The 12,285-nt window shown below is 45.2% G+C and overlaps 1 protein-coding gene across 1 annotated transcript in view; it reads right to left on the reverse strand.

Moving 5' to 3' along the window:
• The window catches only part of LOC122565063 (occludin-like), a 49,638-nt gene extending 37,569 nt beyond the window's left edge, over positions 1 to 12,069 (reverse strand). The window contains exons 1-4 of the mRNA XM_043720693.1: positions 11,963 to 12,069; positions 6,949 to 7,172; positions 3,799 to 3,998; positions 1,900 to 2,071 (exon numbers count right to left, since the gene is read on the reverse strand). Coding sequence (XP_043576628.1) covers positions 1,900 to 2,071; positions 3,799 to 3,998; positions 6,949 to 7,172; positions 11,963 to 11,969 — 603 coding nt within the window. The 5' untranslated portion in view covers positions 11,970 to 12,069. The remainder of the gene's footprint in view (positions 1 to 1,899; positions 2,072 to 3,798; positions 3,999 to 6,948; positions 7,173 to 11,962) is intronic.
• Between the last annotated feature and the right edge of the window lie 216 nt (positions 12,070 to 12,285).

Consider the following 12,285-nt stretch of genomic DNA (forward strand, 5'->3'; position numbering starts at 1 on the left):
GTACAATTGCAACATTTAAGAGGCATTTGGATGGGTATATGAATAGGAAGGGTTTGGAGGGATATGGGCCAGGTGCTGGCAGGTGGGACTAGATTGGGTTGGGATATCTGGTCAGCATGAACGAGTTGGACTGAAGGGTCTGTTTCCATGCTGTACATCTCTATGACTCTATGACTCTATAGCAGTTATTGTTTTCTGATCTTAAGATCAAGTCTGTCTGGTCAGAGCACGTTTACTGGAATTTGATTGATCTCTGATCTCGGCACAAGGGAAAGGAACTGAGAAAGATAGAGAGAAAGGGAGAGTGCAATAAAAAGGAGGAGGGAGAGGAAAAAGTAAGTCAATGGACAAAGCAACAAACGAGGTAAAAACAATAACTGCAGATGCTGGAAACCAGATTCTGGATTAGTGGTGCTGGAAGAGCACAGCAGTTCAGGCAGCATCCGAGGACAGGTAAAATCGACGTTTAAACGAGACAATGTATGTCATTGAAACTATCAAAATTAGTTGTTTTTGCTCTGTTCCAGAATAGTGGTGTTAGGCATTCTGGGAAATAAAATACGATAACAAGGGAGTTATGTTAACATTTTATAAACCACTGATTTGGTCGCAACTAGAGTACTGGGGACAAGACTTTAAGAATGGTGTGACGCCATTAGGGACAGTGCAGAAAAGATTCACAGGAATACTTCCAGGGTTGACCTTCAGTTATATGGACAACTGAAGAATTTGGGACATTCTGGAGTAGAGAAGGTTGAGAAGAGATTTGATTGAGGTGTTCATGAGGGAGTGTGGATAGAGTAGTCCTACTGCTGGAAGGTTGGAAACAAAGGGCACAGCATTAGGATAATGGCAAAAGAAACAATGGAGACCTGAGGAAGAACTGTTTCAGAAAGTGAGTGGTTCGGGCCTGAAATGTATCGCCTGAGGCAGATTCAATCAGTGCTTTTAAGAGAGAATTGGATTATTATTATAAAAGGGAATATGTTGTGAAACCTGAATGGGTTCAGAAAAGATTTACAAGGATGTTGCCAGGTTAGATGATTTGAGCTATAGGGAGAGGCTGAATAGGCTGGGGCTGTTTTCCCTGGAGCGCCAGAGGCTGAGGGGTAACGTTATAGAGGTTTATAAAATCATGAGGGGCATGGATAGGATAAATAGACAGGTCTCTTCCCTGTGGTGGGGCAGTCCAGAACTAGAGGGCATAGGTTTAGGGTGAGAGGGGAAAGGTATAAAACAGACCTAAGGGGCAACTTTTTCACGCAGATGGTGGTATGTGTACGGAATGAACTGCCAGAGGAAGTGGTGGAGGCTGGTACAATTACAACATTTAAAAGACGTCTGGCTGGGTATATAAAGAGGAAGGGTTTGGAGGGATATGGGCCAAGTGCTGGCAAATGGGACTAGACTAGATTGGGTTATCTGGTCGACATGAATGAGTTTGACTGAACGGTCTGTTTCCCTGCTGTATATCTCTGTGGCTGTGAGTTCAGGGCCTTAAGGAGAACACTGGGGCGTAGCATGCGGCGAATTGCACCTTGATGAAGCTAGCACAGTTAGAATGGGTTGAATGGCCTTTCTCTGTGGCGTAATCATCCTGGAATTTGAACTCTGGTTAAGCACATTTTATGGAGGTTTCATCAAACATCTTTTTCTTAAAGAACAAATAAGCAGAGGTGATCAAAGGAAATGAAAACATTCAATTGTAACCTCTCTCTCTGATTTTTCTCCCGTACTGATCATTGTCGTGTCCTTGAGATTGATCCCTGATTTGTAGAAACTTCAGGATAATCCTGGAAGGTTGGTAACCCGAACCCGGAAAGGGAAGTGGCTTGTGTTTGAACTGACCCGCTGACCTGTGACTTTGCTGTGCCACCACTGACCCAGTTACTTACTGACCTCTGAACTCTCGGTGTAGCGAGGCAGTTTTTCAATGAGAGCCTTCAGCTCTTGAAACTTCTTGTTGGTCACGTGTACCTCAGTGTGTAGTTCCCTGTATTCTGCATATTGGTCGTTAAACACTCCTTTATATCGCTCCCGTTCTTCTGCAGACTCAATCTTTGGGTACTTGCTACACAAGAACAAAGAGCAGTTTGCTGATGATCAGTGCGTGAGCTCACTCTCAATTGTGCTGTGACATCTCACTGTATTATTAATGATTCTGTATGATTAATGATGAAGGCATTGATCAGTTATAATCAACAACAGCAACTTGTATTTATATAACAGCATTAATCTGCTTAGGCTAAAATATAATTCAAACCTGGCAGTTAACTGTTAACCATCAGTAACTGTTCCATTCACCACAGCATTGTCTCTACCAGAGTCCCCTTACCAACCAATCAGCATTCTCCTCTCATATAAAATCGATATAATTATAGACCAGTGAGCCTTGCTGCGGTTGTGAGTAAATTACCGGAAAGGGTTATAAGAGATAGGATTTATAATCATCTAGAGAGGAATAAGTTCATTAGGGATAGTCAACACGGTTTTGTGAAGGGTAGGTCATGCCTCACAAACCTTATTGAGTTCATTGAGAAGGTGACCAAACAGGTGGATGAGGGTAAAGCGGTTGATGTGGTGAATATGGATTTCAGTAAAGCATTTGATAAGGTTCCTTATGGTAGGCACTTGCAGAAAATATGGAGGCATGGGATTGAGAGTGATTTAGTGGTTTGGATCAGAAATTGGCTAGCTGTAAGAAGACAGAGGGTAGTGGTTGATGGGAAATGTTCATCTTGGAGTTCACCTGATGGAGCGTCGCTCCGAAAGCTAGTGTGCTTCCAATTAAACCTGTTGGACTATAACCTGATGTTGTGTGATTTTTAACTTTGTATCCTGGAGTTCAGTTACCAGTGGTGTACCGCAAGGATCTGTTTTGGGGGCACTGCTGTTTGTGATTTTTATAAATGACCTGGATGAGGATGTAGAAGGATGGGTTAGTAAATTTGTAGACTACGCTAAGGTTGGTAGAGTTGTGGATAGTGCTGACGGAGGTCGCAGGTTACAGAGGGACCTGGATAAGCTGCAGAGCTGGGCTGAGAGATGGCAAATGGAGTTTAATGCAGAAAAGAGTGAGGTGATTCACTTTGGAAGGAGTAATAGGAATAAAGAGTTCTGGGCTAATGGTAAGATTCTTGGTAGTGTAGATGAGCAGAGAGATCTTGGTGTCCATGTTGCCACCCAGGTTGGTCACTGCATTATAGGAAGGATGCGGAAGCTTCAGAAAGGGTTGAGAGGAGATTTACCAAGATATTGCCTGGTGTGGAGGGAAGGTCTTATGAGGAAAGGCTGAGGAACCTGAGGCTGTTTTTGTTAGAGGGAAGAAGGTTGAGAGGTAACTTAATTGAGGCATATAAGATAATCAGGGAGTTAGATAGTGTGGACAGTGAAAGCCTTGGATGGTGATGACTAACATGAAGGGACATAACTATAAATTGAGGGATGAAAGATATGGGACAGATGTCAGAGGTAGTTTGATTACTCAAAGAGTAGTAGGGGCATGGAACGCACTGCCTACAATGGTAGTGAACTCGCCAACATTAAGGGCATTTAAATGGTTATTGGATAAACACATGGATGAGAATGGAATAGTGTAGATTAGATGGGCTTCAGATTGGTTCCACAGGTCAGTACAGCATTGAGGGCTGAAGGGCCTGTACTGCGCTGTAATGTTCTATGCTCTATGATTTTTGCAGCTGCCTTGAATTGGTATTCTTGTGAATTGTCCTGATGAAAAGTGTCTTTTTTCAGCAACAGTCAAACTCTATTGTACCAAATGCAAATAAATATCCTTACGTTACATAATCAGGAATGATGAGGGGCTTTGGGACATGTCCAGCTGGAATGGATTTGTTGAGGGTCCCTGGACCACCGGAGCGGAGCTGGATATTTCTGATGGCCATCTCCTCCTGGGGCTGAGGTGTGTTCCTCCTGAAAGGCATGTGCTTGAATGAGAATGGCCGCTTCTGTTCCATCATCACTGCAGCTGTCTTACGCTACAAGAGAAAACATCAAATTAGACGGACCAGAAAGTCACTGCTGACAGTGCCGAGCCTGTGTTTTACATCAGACAGGAGATTCGGGGGCTGGATAGGCTGAATAAACCTAAAACCTAAACTTCATTCGAACAACGTGTTGACGAGTTTCATCCTCACATCATGTCTCTGGAGACTGATTGATTGGGAACAGGAAGCTCGGCTCATACTGCCTCACCTACTCTATCTCAAAATCCTTCACTGTCCTTAAACACAGTCACAGTGTGCCTTCATGTAACACTTTTAATGGAACAAGCACTCTGAGGTGCTTCATAGGAGAGCTAGCAGGTAAAAGTAGACTATTATAAGACAACTAAAAACAGTTTTTAAGGAAAATTTTACAGAAACAGACAGGGTTCAAGAGGTTTAGAGAGAAAACTCTCCAGCATGTGGTCAAAGCAGATGAAGTTACCAATGATGCAAGGATGAAAATCAAGGATGTACCGAGGTCAGAATTAGAGGAGGGATGTGGGGATGGTCTTACTAATGGCCCAATAATTGAATCCTCCTCACAGATTGATTCATATCATGGGTTGGTTGATTTAAACAGTGAAACACATTACAAGTTACAAACAGACTTGACCACAGACAGCTGATTCCTGTGAGCATGCTTGCAGACCCACAGACAGAGTCAAAACATTGTATACTCACTGCACACGGAGCCCTTAACAGTGAGATCTCTTAAAGGTGAGGTACACATACAACAGGGAGGTGGTGATGTCACGCAGGGAGTCGGGAACAAGGATCAGAGGAGCTCTGAAGAATAAAAGATACATTTTGGAAAAGCTTGTTGTCTTGCACTTGTCACGACAATTCGCAAGCAAACCAATTCGAGGGGAAAGCCAACAATTCTCCATGGCAACTCCCGTAACAATCAGAGTCCACCTGCCAACCCATCTGCACTTTCCTCTCTTGCAGCATAAATATTGATCTTTCCCTGGAATTGGTATGTTTGTAAATTGTCCTGATGAATATGAGATGGAAAATATCAACGCAATGTACTTTTTCATTTAGCAGTACTCCAGTTCTGTATGTCCAAACGACTGTAAGGAATCTTAAACAGGAGTACTACTGGAAAGGGAGCTAAGGCACAGTGGGGTCAGCACAGGAGATGATGAGGAAATGAGGTTTTGTCCGAATTAGGGTGTTGGTGGACAGGGTGTTGGGGAGTGGGTCTTGGTGCGAAGGAAGGGTTGTGGGAGGCTGTTGGTGGAGAAGGTGCTGGGGAGAAGGGTGTGGGGGCGAGGGTGTCGTAGGAAGGGTGTTGCAGGGGAGAGTGCTGGGGTTGTGGAGTTAAGGGGTGAAGAGGGTGTTTTGGGGAGTGGCTGGATAAACACTGAGGTTGAATATGGTCATAACACAAGCCTTGGTGAAGGATTCAGCTGGGACACATTACAGTGGTGAAGGTGACTTGGAAGATATGGAAGTGAATTGGCAGCAGTTCAGTAATGCAGCTACTAACACTGGCCAGACAGCAACACCCACATCCTATGAATGGATAAAAAAAATCTCAGCTCTGGGTCAAATAAAATAGCAAGGTTGTGAAGAATCTGTTTCAGAGACCGTTTCCAGGGAGAGGTAGATTTGGTATGGAATGGAATTTGTAGTGATGTCTAATTTCACTTTCCCAATATTTAATTGAAGGAAGTTTCTACTGATCCAGTATTGGTTGTTGGATAAATTGTCTGATAACTTAGTAACATTGGAGGAGCTGAGAGAGATGGTGCTGAGTTAGAGCTGGGTGTCATCAGTATTGTCATAATGACCTAAAATATTGTCTAATGTTCCAGAAACACTTTTTGTCCAATTTAATACCTGGGATCTTCATGAATTGAATGGTTTTAAAATGGACGAAAAGACAGAACTAAAATGACCATAGACATCACCTGACCACACAGTTTGGCCAAGTTTTGTGAAACCACCATGAGACTAAACAAAAGACATCCAGAACTAAAATTAACATTTTTTCTCAAGTCAATGAAACCACTCAAAATCTCAACTCCAGAAAAAGATCCCGTCCTTTATCTGATTTTCACCATTGTGAGAATCTTCACATGTTGGAACTGAAACATTGCCAACAGACAGAATACATAAACAGGTTGTATTTCAAGGAGCTTTACTGTAAAACACCAGAAGACTTGGATTTTGGACTAATGTATGACATTTTAATTGGAGAAAATTATAGCTGTATGCAATAATTTTTGATGTGACAGATTGGAGAGATGGAAATGAGGGGAGCTCCTCCACACCAGGTTACAATGAAAACTAACAGGGCTTTCAGATAAGGGATCTGAGGGATAGTGAGAAATATCAAGGGACAAGGAAACTGGGGACACCAGAGGTAATAGTGTGGGAGCAGGAATAGAAGCTGTTGCAGGTGATTCTCTGCCTACCATTGGATGGATAAGAACAGGACAAGGAGAGAGCTGTCATACTCCGCTAGATGACAGCGGAGAGACCTCGGAGGAGGGTGGTGTTGGAAGACGGTGGTTTTGGAGGAAGCTGGCATTGGACTAGGCTGCCATTGGAGGAGGGTGGTGTTGGAGGCAGTCAGTATTGGAGCAGTGTGGTGTTAGAGAAAGGTGGTATTGGAGGAGGTTGGCGTTGGGTGAAATTAGAGAGGGGGGTGTTGTCACCATGTCCAGGGTAACAGACAAGTTGAGAAGGATAGGGAGAAGCATTTACCACAGTTACAATATTTTAAAAAACTCATTTGTGACTTTGGTAATAATGATTTCATTTCTGTCTCAAACATGTATCTATATTTATCTTCACTTTGTCAATAAACTATTGTAAAGGTTTGGTTCATTTTATGAGAGCCAGCTGCTCAGATCTAACAGTGTCCCTCTACGATATTGTCGATGACTAGTGGACTGTGTGTCAACTCGGCCGCTGATGTTACAGAGTGTACCTTGTTCCTAAAGACTTCTCTTGCCTTTCTCCTCAGTTCATGACGCCACACCTTTAGACATATGACTGCGCTGACCAGGTACAGGAGCATGTTGATGAACAGGAAGCCAGCCGCTGCAATTTGCCCGCTCTCCACACGGCACAGCTGGTAATACAGGGGGCTGTTGGCTATCATGGTGTAGCACAGACCCCCGAGACTGAAACCAGTGACGTAGACCAGGCCAGCTGCCATGTACAAAAAGAAAAGGCAAGTGTTTATAATGAATTCAGTCAGTGGCCACCAATGGGAGTCAAGGAGAATGGTTCTGTAATACAGTGTGAGTCCCAGGATGAGGAGGCCCACTGTCACTACCCAAGCGAGACCAGCCATGACCAGGACAAAAGGGGTTTTGGGTCCACTGTAGTAATAATTGTCCCCAAGCCCAAGGCTGGGGAAAGATCCCCCAAGGACATTGTACCATTGGTTATCTTTCTGAATGTATGCACATACACAAGCGAACACCATTGCTCCAAAGAGCAGCTCCATCACCCCCAGTACTCGCAGTAATCCTGGCCAAGACTTCATGTATGCGTGTTTGAGTTGGTAGACGTGGATCATCTCCGTGTAACTCTGGGCTGACTCGGGCTGTTTCTCTGTGGGATCACTCTGAGATATGGTTGCCGATCCCTGTCTCGCTCCCCAATCTGCCATACCTGGGTGCGGACCTTTGACTGTTTGCTGAGAGCCCTCCTCTGAGCTGTCACTGCCTAGCGATGCAGTCCGCTGCCGGCTCAGAAGGGGTGACACAGGAGGTGAGCACTGCTCTGCTCCGCACACTGGGTACAAGTTGGATATCTGTCTTGTACGCCCACGGCGGCCCCTTAGGAAATTCTTCCAAGAGTCAGGGATGAATTTTCTCTTTGGTTTGATGTCAGGCACGGGCATCTCTAGTTCTGCTTCACCCACTGGCGGCTGCAGGGGCAATGGGGGTGGCTCATCCAATACTGTGAATATATTCTCCTCCTCCTCACTGGGCCCAATCCCTGAGCTGGACTTGGAATGCATGGGCAGTGTCTGCCTCTCTGGGTCAGAATGCTCAGTCTCTTGGTCATTGGCTGCCATCCAGCCCCTGCCGTAACCGTTGGTTACAGTTCTCCAGTCCAAAGACATCATTCCTCACCTCCCTGTTTGACTGCTCCAGCTGAACCAGATTGGACAGACGCCACACCTAAAGGCAGTGAGTGTTCGTTCAGTATAAAACCTTCAAATACGCCCTTCAGCACCTGGACTTTTACAAATCTCCTGGGGCTTCTATCACTTCAGTACGTCACCTCAGTAAATCGCCACTTCGTTGACGCTGGGTCTGAGACTGAAGTTGGCACAATGCCCTCAATGACTTCAGTTCTATTGTGCTGTGTCAGAAATCCACCGACAATCCTGAACAAAACAGAAGCAGGGTAACATTCCTTTCATTTTCAAAGTTTTCAGATTATTTTTCTCTTCACTTGACCCCCCTCACAGGATAGACAGGCACATGTCACAACCCCCTTCCCTTTCCCCCTGTGCACTACACAAACCCCCCTACTCACAGACACACACACCCACACACTCTCACAGACACATACCCACTTTCTTTCTCATACACACACTCTCTCTCCAATAAACACTTGCACATACATACAGTCTGAATAATAAAAACAGCTCTTTCTCCCTCCCCAGATAAAGAACCCCCCCTCAATAAACACAGAGACACACCAAGCAAACTCCTGCTTTCTTTGATTGGTCTCTTGACACCAAGAGCAGCTTCTTTCTCCTGCAGAGTGGTGGGCTCTGAACTGACTGGCTTGATGCTGGCTCTGCAAACCCTGCTGGAAGGTGGTGTTTGAAGAGACAGTGGTGGGACACTCGTGTTATTGCTTGCTCCTGTTTGCTCTAGGCTTCCATCTGTGCCTGTCGGAGATGGTCAGCACTTTTGTAGACTTGTCTCCAGTTTGGGTGGTGTTTGGTGAGACATTCCCAGGAGTCAGTGGGATGTTGCATTTCTTAAGGGAGGTTTTGAGGAAATCCTAGGAATGTTTCCTCTGCCCTCCTTATAACTGCCTGCCATGTTCCTGAGTCAGGCACTGGGATAATGAGGCCCACCCATCGCAGCTGATGGACAAGAACCCATGCTGGGGATGTTGACCTGAAAGAGAACACTGATATTGAAACACCTATCCTGCTGGTGCATTTGCAAGATGGTGGGGAGGTATTATGGCTGGTATTTCTCGAAGGACTTGAGGATTCTACTATACATCCTTGTATACCCTCCAAACACAAACGGCCCTTTCAAACACAGCCACATACAGCCCCTATAAACAATACACCATCCATCTCAATGGCAATTAGTGATAAGTAATGTTAATCTTGCCAGTAATGTCTTCATCCTGTGAACAATACATTATATAAAAAATACACACACAGCCCTGAACATATACACAACATACCCATTCACATAGTTTACACACATCAAGCCCCTATCATACAGCCCCTGCACCAAAACGCGTGCACACCCGCCCACACACACACACACACCGCACGCACACACACCCGCGCACACACAGACCCGCATACAAACACCCATCCATCCACCAACATACACTCACACACACACACAATCCCCGCCCCTCCCCACACACACACACACACACACACACACACACCTCTCTGCACTGCTACTACCCAGGGCCTGAAAACAGTAGTTGCTAAACAAGGGGTTATGGGACAAGGCTATATATGCCATTGGTGGGGTCACTGGTAGGGACCATAAGGAATAAGTCACTGACTCCTAATGAAAATTTTCAACACGGTGGAAGTGGTATGGAGCGGGAACATGGAGAACACTGGAATGGTGAGGGCTACTTTGGAAAGGAGGGATTTATTGTTGAGAATTTCACACATGAGTATCCAAGAGTAATTTCTCCCCTGTTGGATAAATGCAAAAACCCCTCCACAGTCAGTAGAAGATTAAGAGTCAGGGATTTCTCTCCAGTGTCCTGGGACCAATATTTATCCATCAATAACATCCATAAAAATGGATGATGATCTAGCCATTATCACATTACTGTTTGTTGGAGGTTGCTGTGTGCAAATTGGGTCCAGCTTGGGTAAGAGTCACTGACAATGGTCAATAAATGCTTGCCTTTTGAGCAAGCCTAGGATACCTACACCAACACCCAGTGAATCCACTTCTGATGCCTCAATTTAAATCACATTGCAGGAATGTTTACAGATAGTCATTTGCCTTCTCCCTTAATGCATCACAGTCTCAGTTCCTGTAGCCATCACTGGTTGAACAGATTTCTGCCAGCTCCATCACATGATCCCCTCTTTGAACTGCCCAACCCAGTCAAACAATAGCCAAGTAAAGTGCAAAAAGCTCAGTTTTGTTCACGCTCCTGTGAGTTTGCTTCTGTGTCACACACAGCTGTGCCCTGGAGGTTAAGCCTCAAAGATGACAATCCCAGAGGGTTAGCAACCTTGAGGCTTTTGGGGTCAGTCCATCCAATGACTGAAATCTCGACGCAAATCCACCTTGGTCCAAATCCATTGTTTTGTTGGATACAGTCTTAGACCCCATTGGACCCATACAATTCTTCCCCCTGTTGGAAATTCTTCTGGCACAGCGCCAATGGGCAGAATGGTCTCTGACTGCACATAGAAACCAGGAACAGGAGTAGACTATTTTTCCCTTTGAGCCATTCAATATGATGAGGGCTGACCCTCCATCTCAGTGTCTTATTCCTGCTTCCTCCCCATTTAACAGCAACACTGTTCTCGGAGTCTTTCTCGAATGTAGTCAGTGAGTTGATCACAACAGCCTTCTGTGGTAGAGAATTGCACAGGTACACTCCCCTTTGAGTGAAAAAAGGTTTCCTCATCTCAGTCCTGAGACTGTGACCCCTGGTTCTAGACTCCCCTCTCCAGGGAGAAACAACTTCCCTGCATTGCGTCTGCCTAGACCTGTTTGAATTTTACAGCTTTCAATCAGATTCCCCTCTCATCTTTCTAAATTCTAGTGAATACAAGCCCAGTCAAAGTGATCTCCCTTCACAGGACAGTCCTGTCATGCCTGGTATCAGCTGAGTGAGCCTCCATTGTGCTTCTTCTATGGTACATATACCCTTTCTTAGGTAGGGAAACCCAAAGCTATACACAGTACTCCGGGTGTGGTCTCACCAAGGCCCTGTGCAAGTGCAGCAAAACCTCCCTACTTCTCAGACAATGGATGTGAAGCTGGGAAGACACAGCAAGGTCAGGTAGCATCTGAATCGGCCTGAAACATTGCCTTTCCTGCTCCTTGGATGCTGTCTGACCTGCTGTGTTTTTCCAGCTTCACATCTATTGACCCTGACTTCCAGCATCTGCAGTCCTTAGTGTCTCCAATTCCCTACTCCTGAATTCTCATCCTCTTGCCATAAAGGCCATTGTACCATTTGCCTTGCTAATTGCTTGCTGCACCTGCCTGTACTTTTATAGACTGGTGTGAAAAGATCCCTTTGTGCATCCCAGTTCCCAATGGATCACCATTTCAATCATATTCTGCCTTTCTGTTTTTCACACCAAAACGTAGAACTTCCCATCCAGCCATGACCTACTGCATCTGCCATGTGTTTATCCTCTCACTCGGCCTGTCTAAATCACCTTGAAGCCTCCTTGCATCCTTCCTTCCAGCTCTCAGTCCTACCCAGTTTAATGCTGTAACTGCAGTAAGTGCTGGTGTTCCGATTTCATCCCGGGGTCTGTTATTACCCCTCCTTCCCAATCCGGGTGGTTCTGAATGCACTGACAGTCTCACATCCACAGCTTCCAAACAGAATGTTAAGGCAGAGAAAAATTAGGAACCACAAAAACCTGGATTTAAACCGATCGTCCAGTTTAAATAAGGAAAACTCAGAGAAGAGAATTATACAGAACCAAACTAAACTGAGTCCATCAGTGCTGCCCTCCCAGCAGTGCCCAGAGAACTATTAATGAGTGACAGAGAAATATTTACCCTCCATGTGAATCTGGAGTGTTTGGATTTCCCAGGCCGGTTCAAGGCTCTTGGTTGGGATTTGAGTCTGTTCCTCCCAGCTCTGACTCCAGACGGCGGAATCTGAGAGAAACTCTGACACAGGAACATCGGTTAAACCAAGTTAGATATTAACTAGGGCGAGAACCAACTGATTATTATCCAGAGAGAGAGAGAGAGCAACATCAAATAAAGAGAGTTAGATGATAGAGAGGAGGAAAGAGGGATGGTACATTAACTACAAGAACGATATGCATTTTTGTAGTGCCTTTAACACCCCCCCCCCCACCCCTCCTCCACTGCAC

This window comes from Chiloscyllium plagiosum, chromosome 31 (genome assembly GCF_004010195.1).
Source record: "Chiloscyllium plagiosum isolate BGI_BamShark_2017 chromosome 31, ASM401019v2, whole genome shotgun sequence".
Lineage (NCBI taxonomy): Eukaryota > Metazoa > Chordata > Chondrichthyes > Orectolobiformes > Hemiscylliidae > Chiloscyllium > Chiloscyllium plagiosum.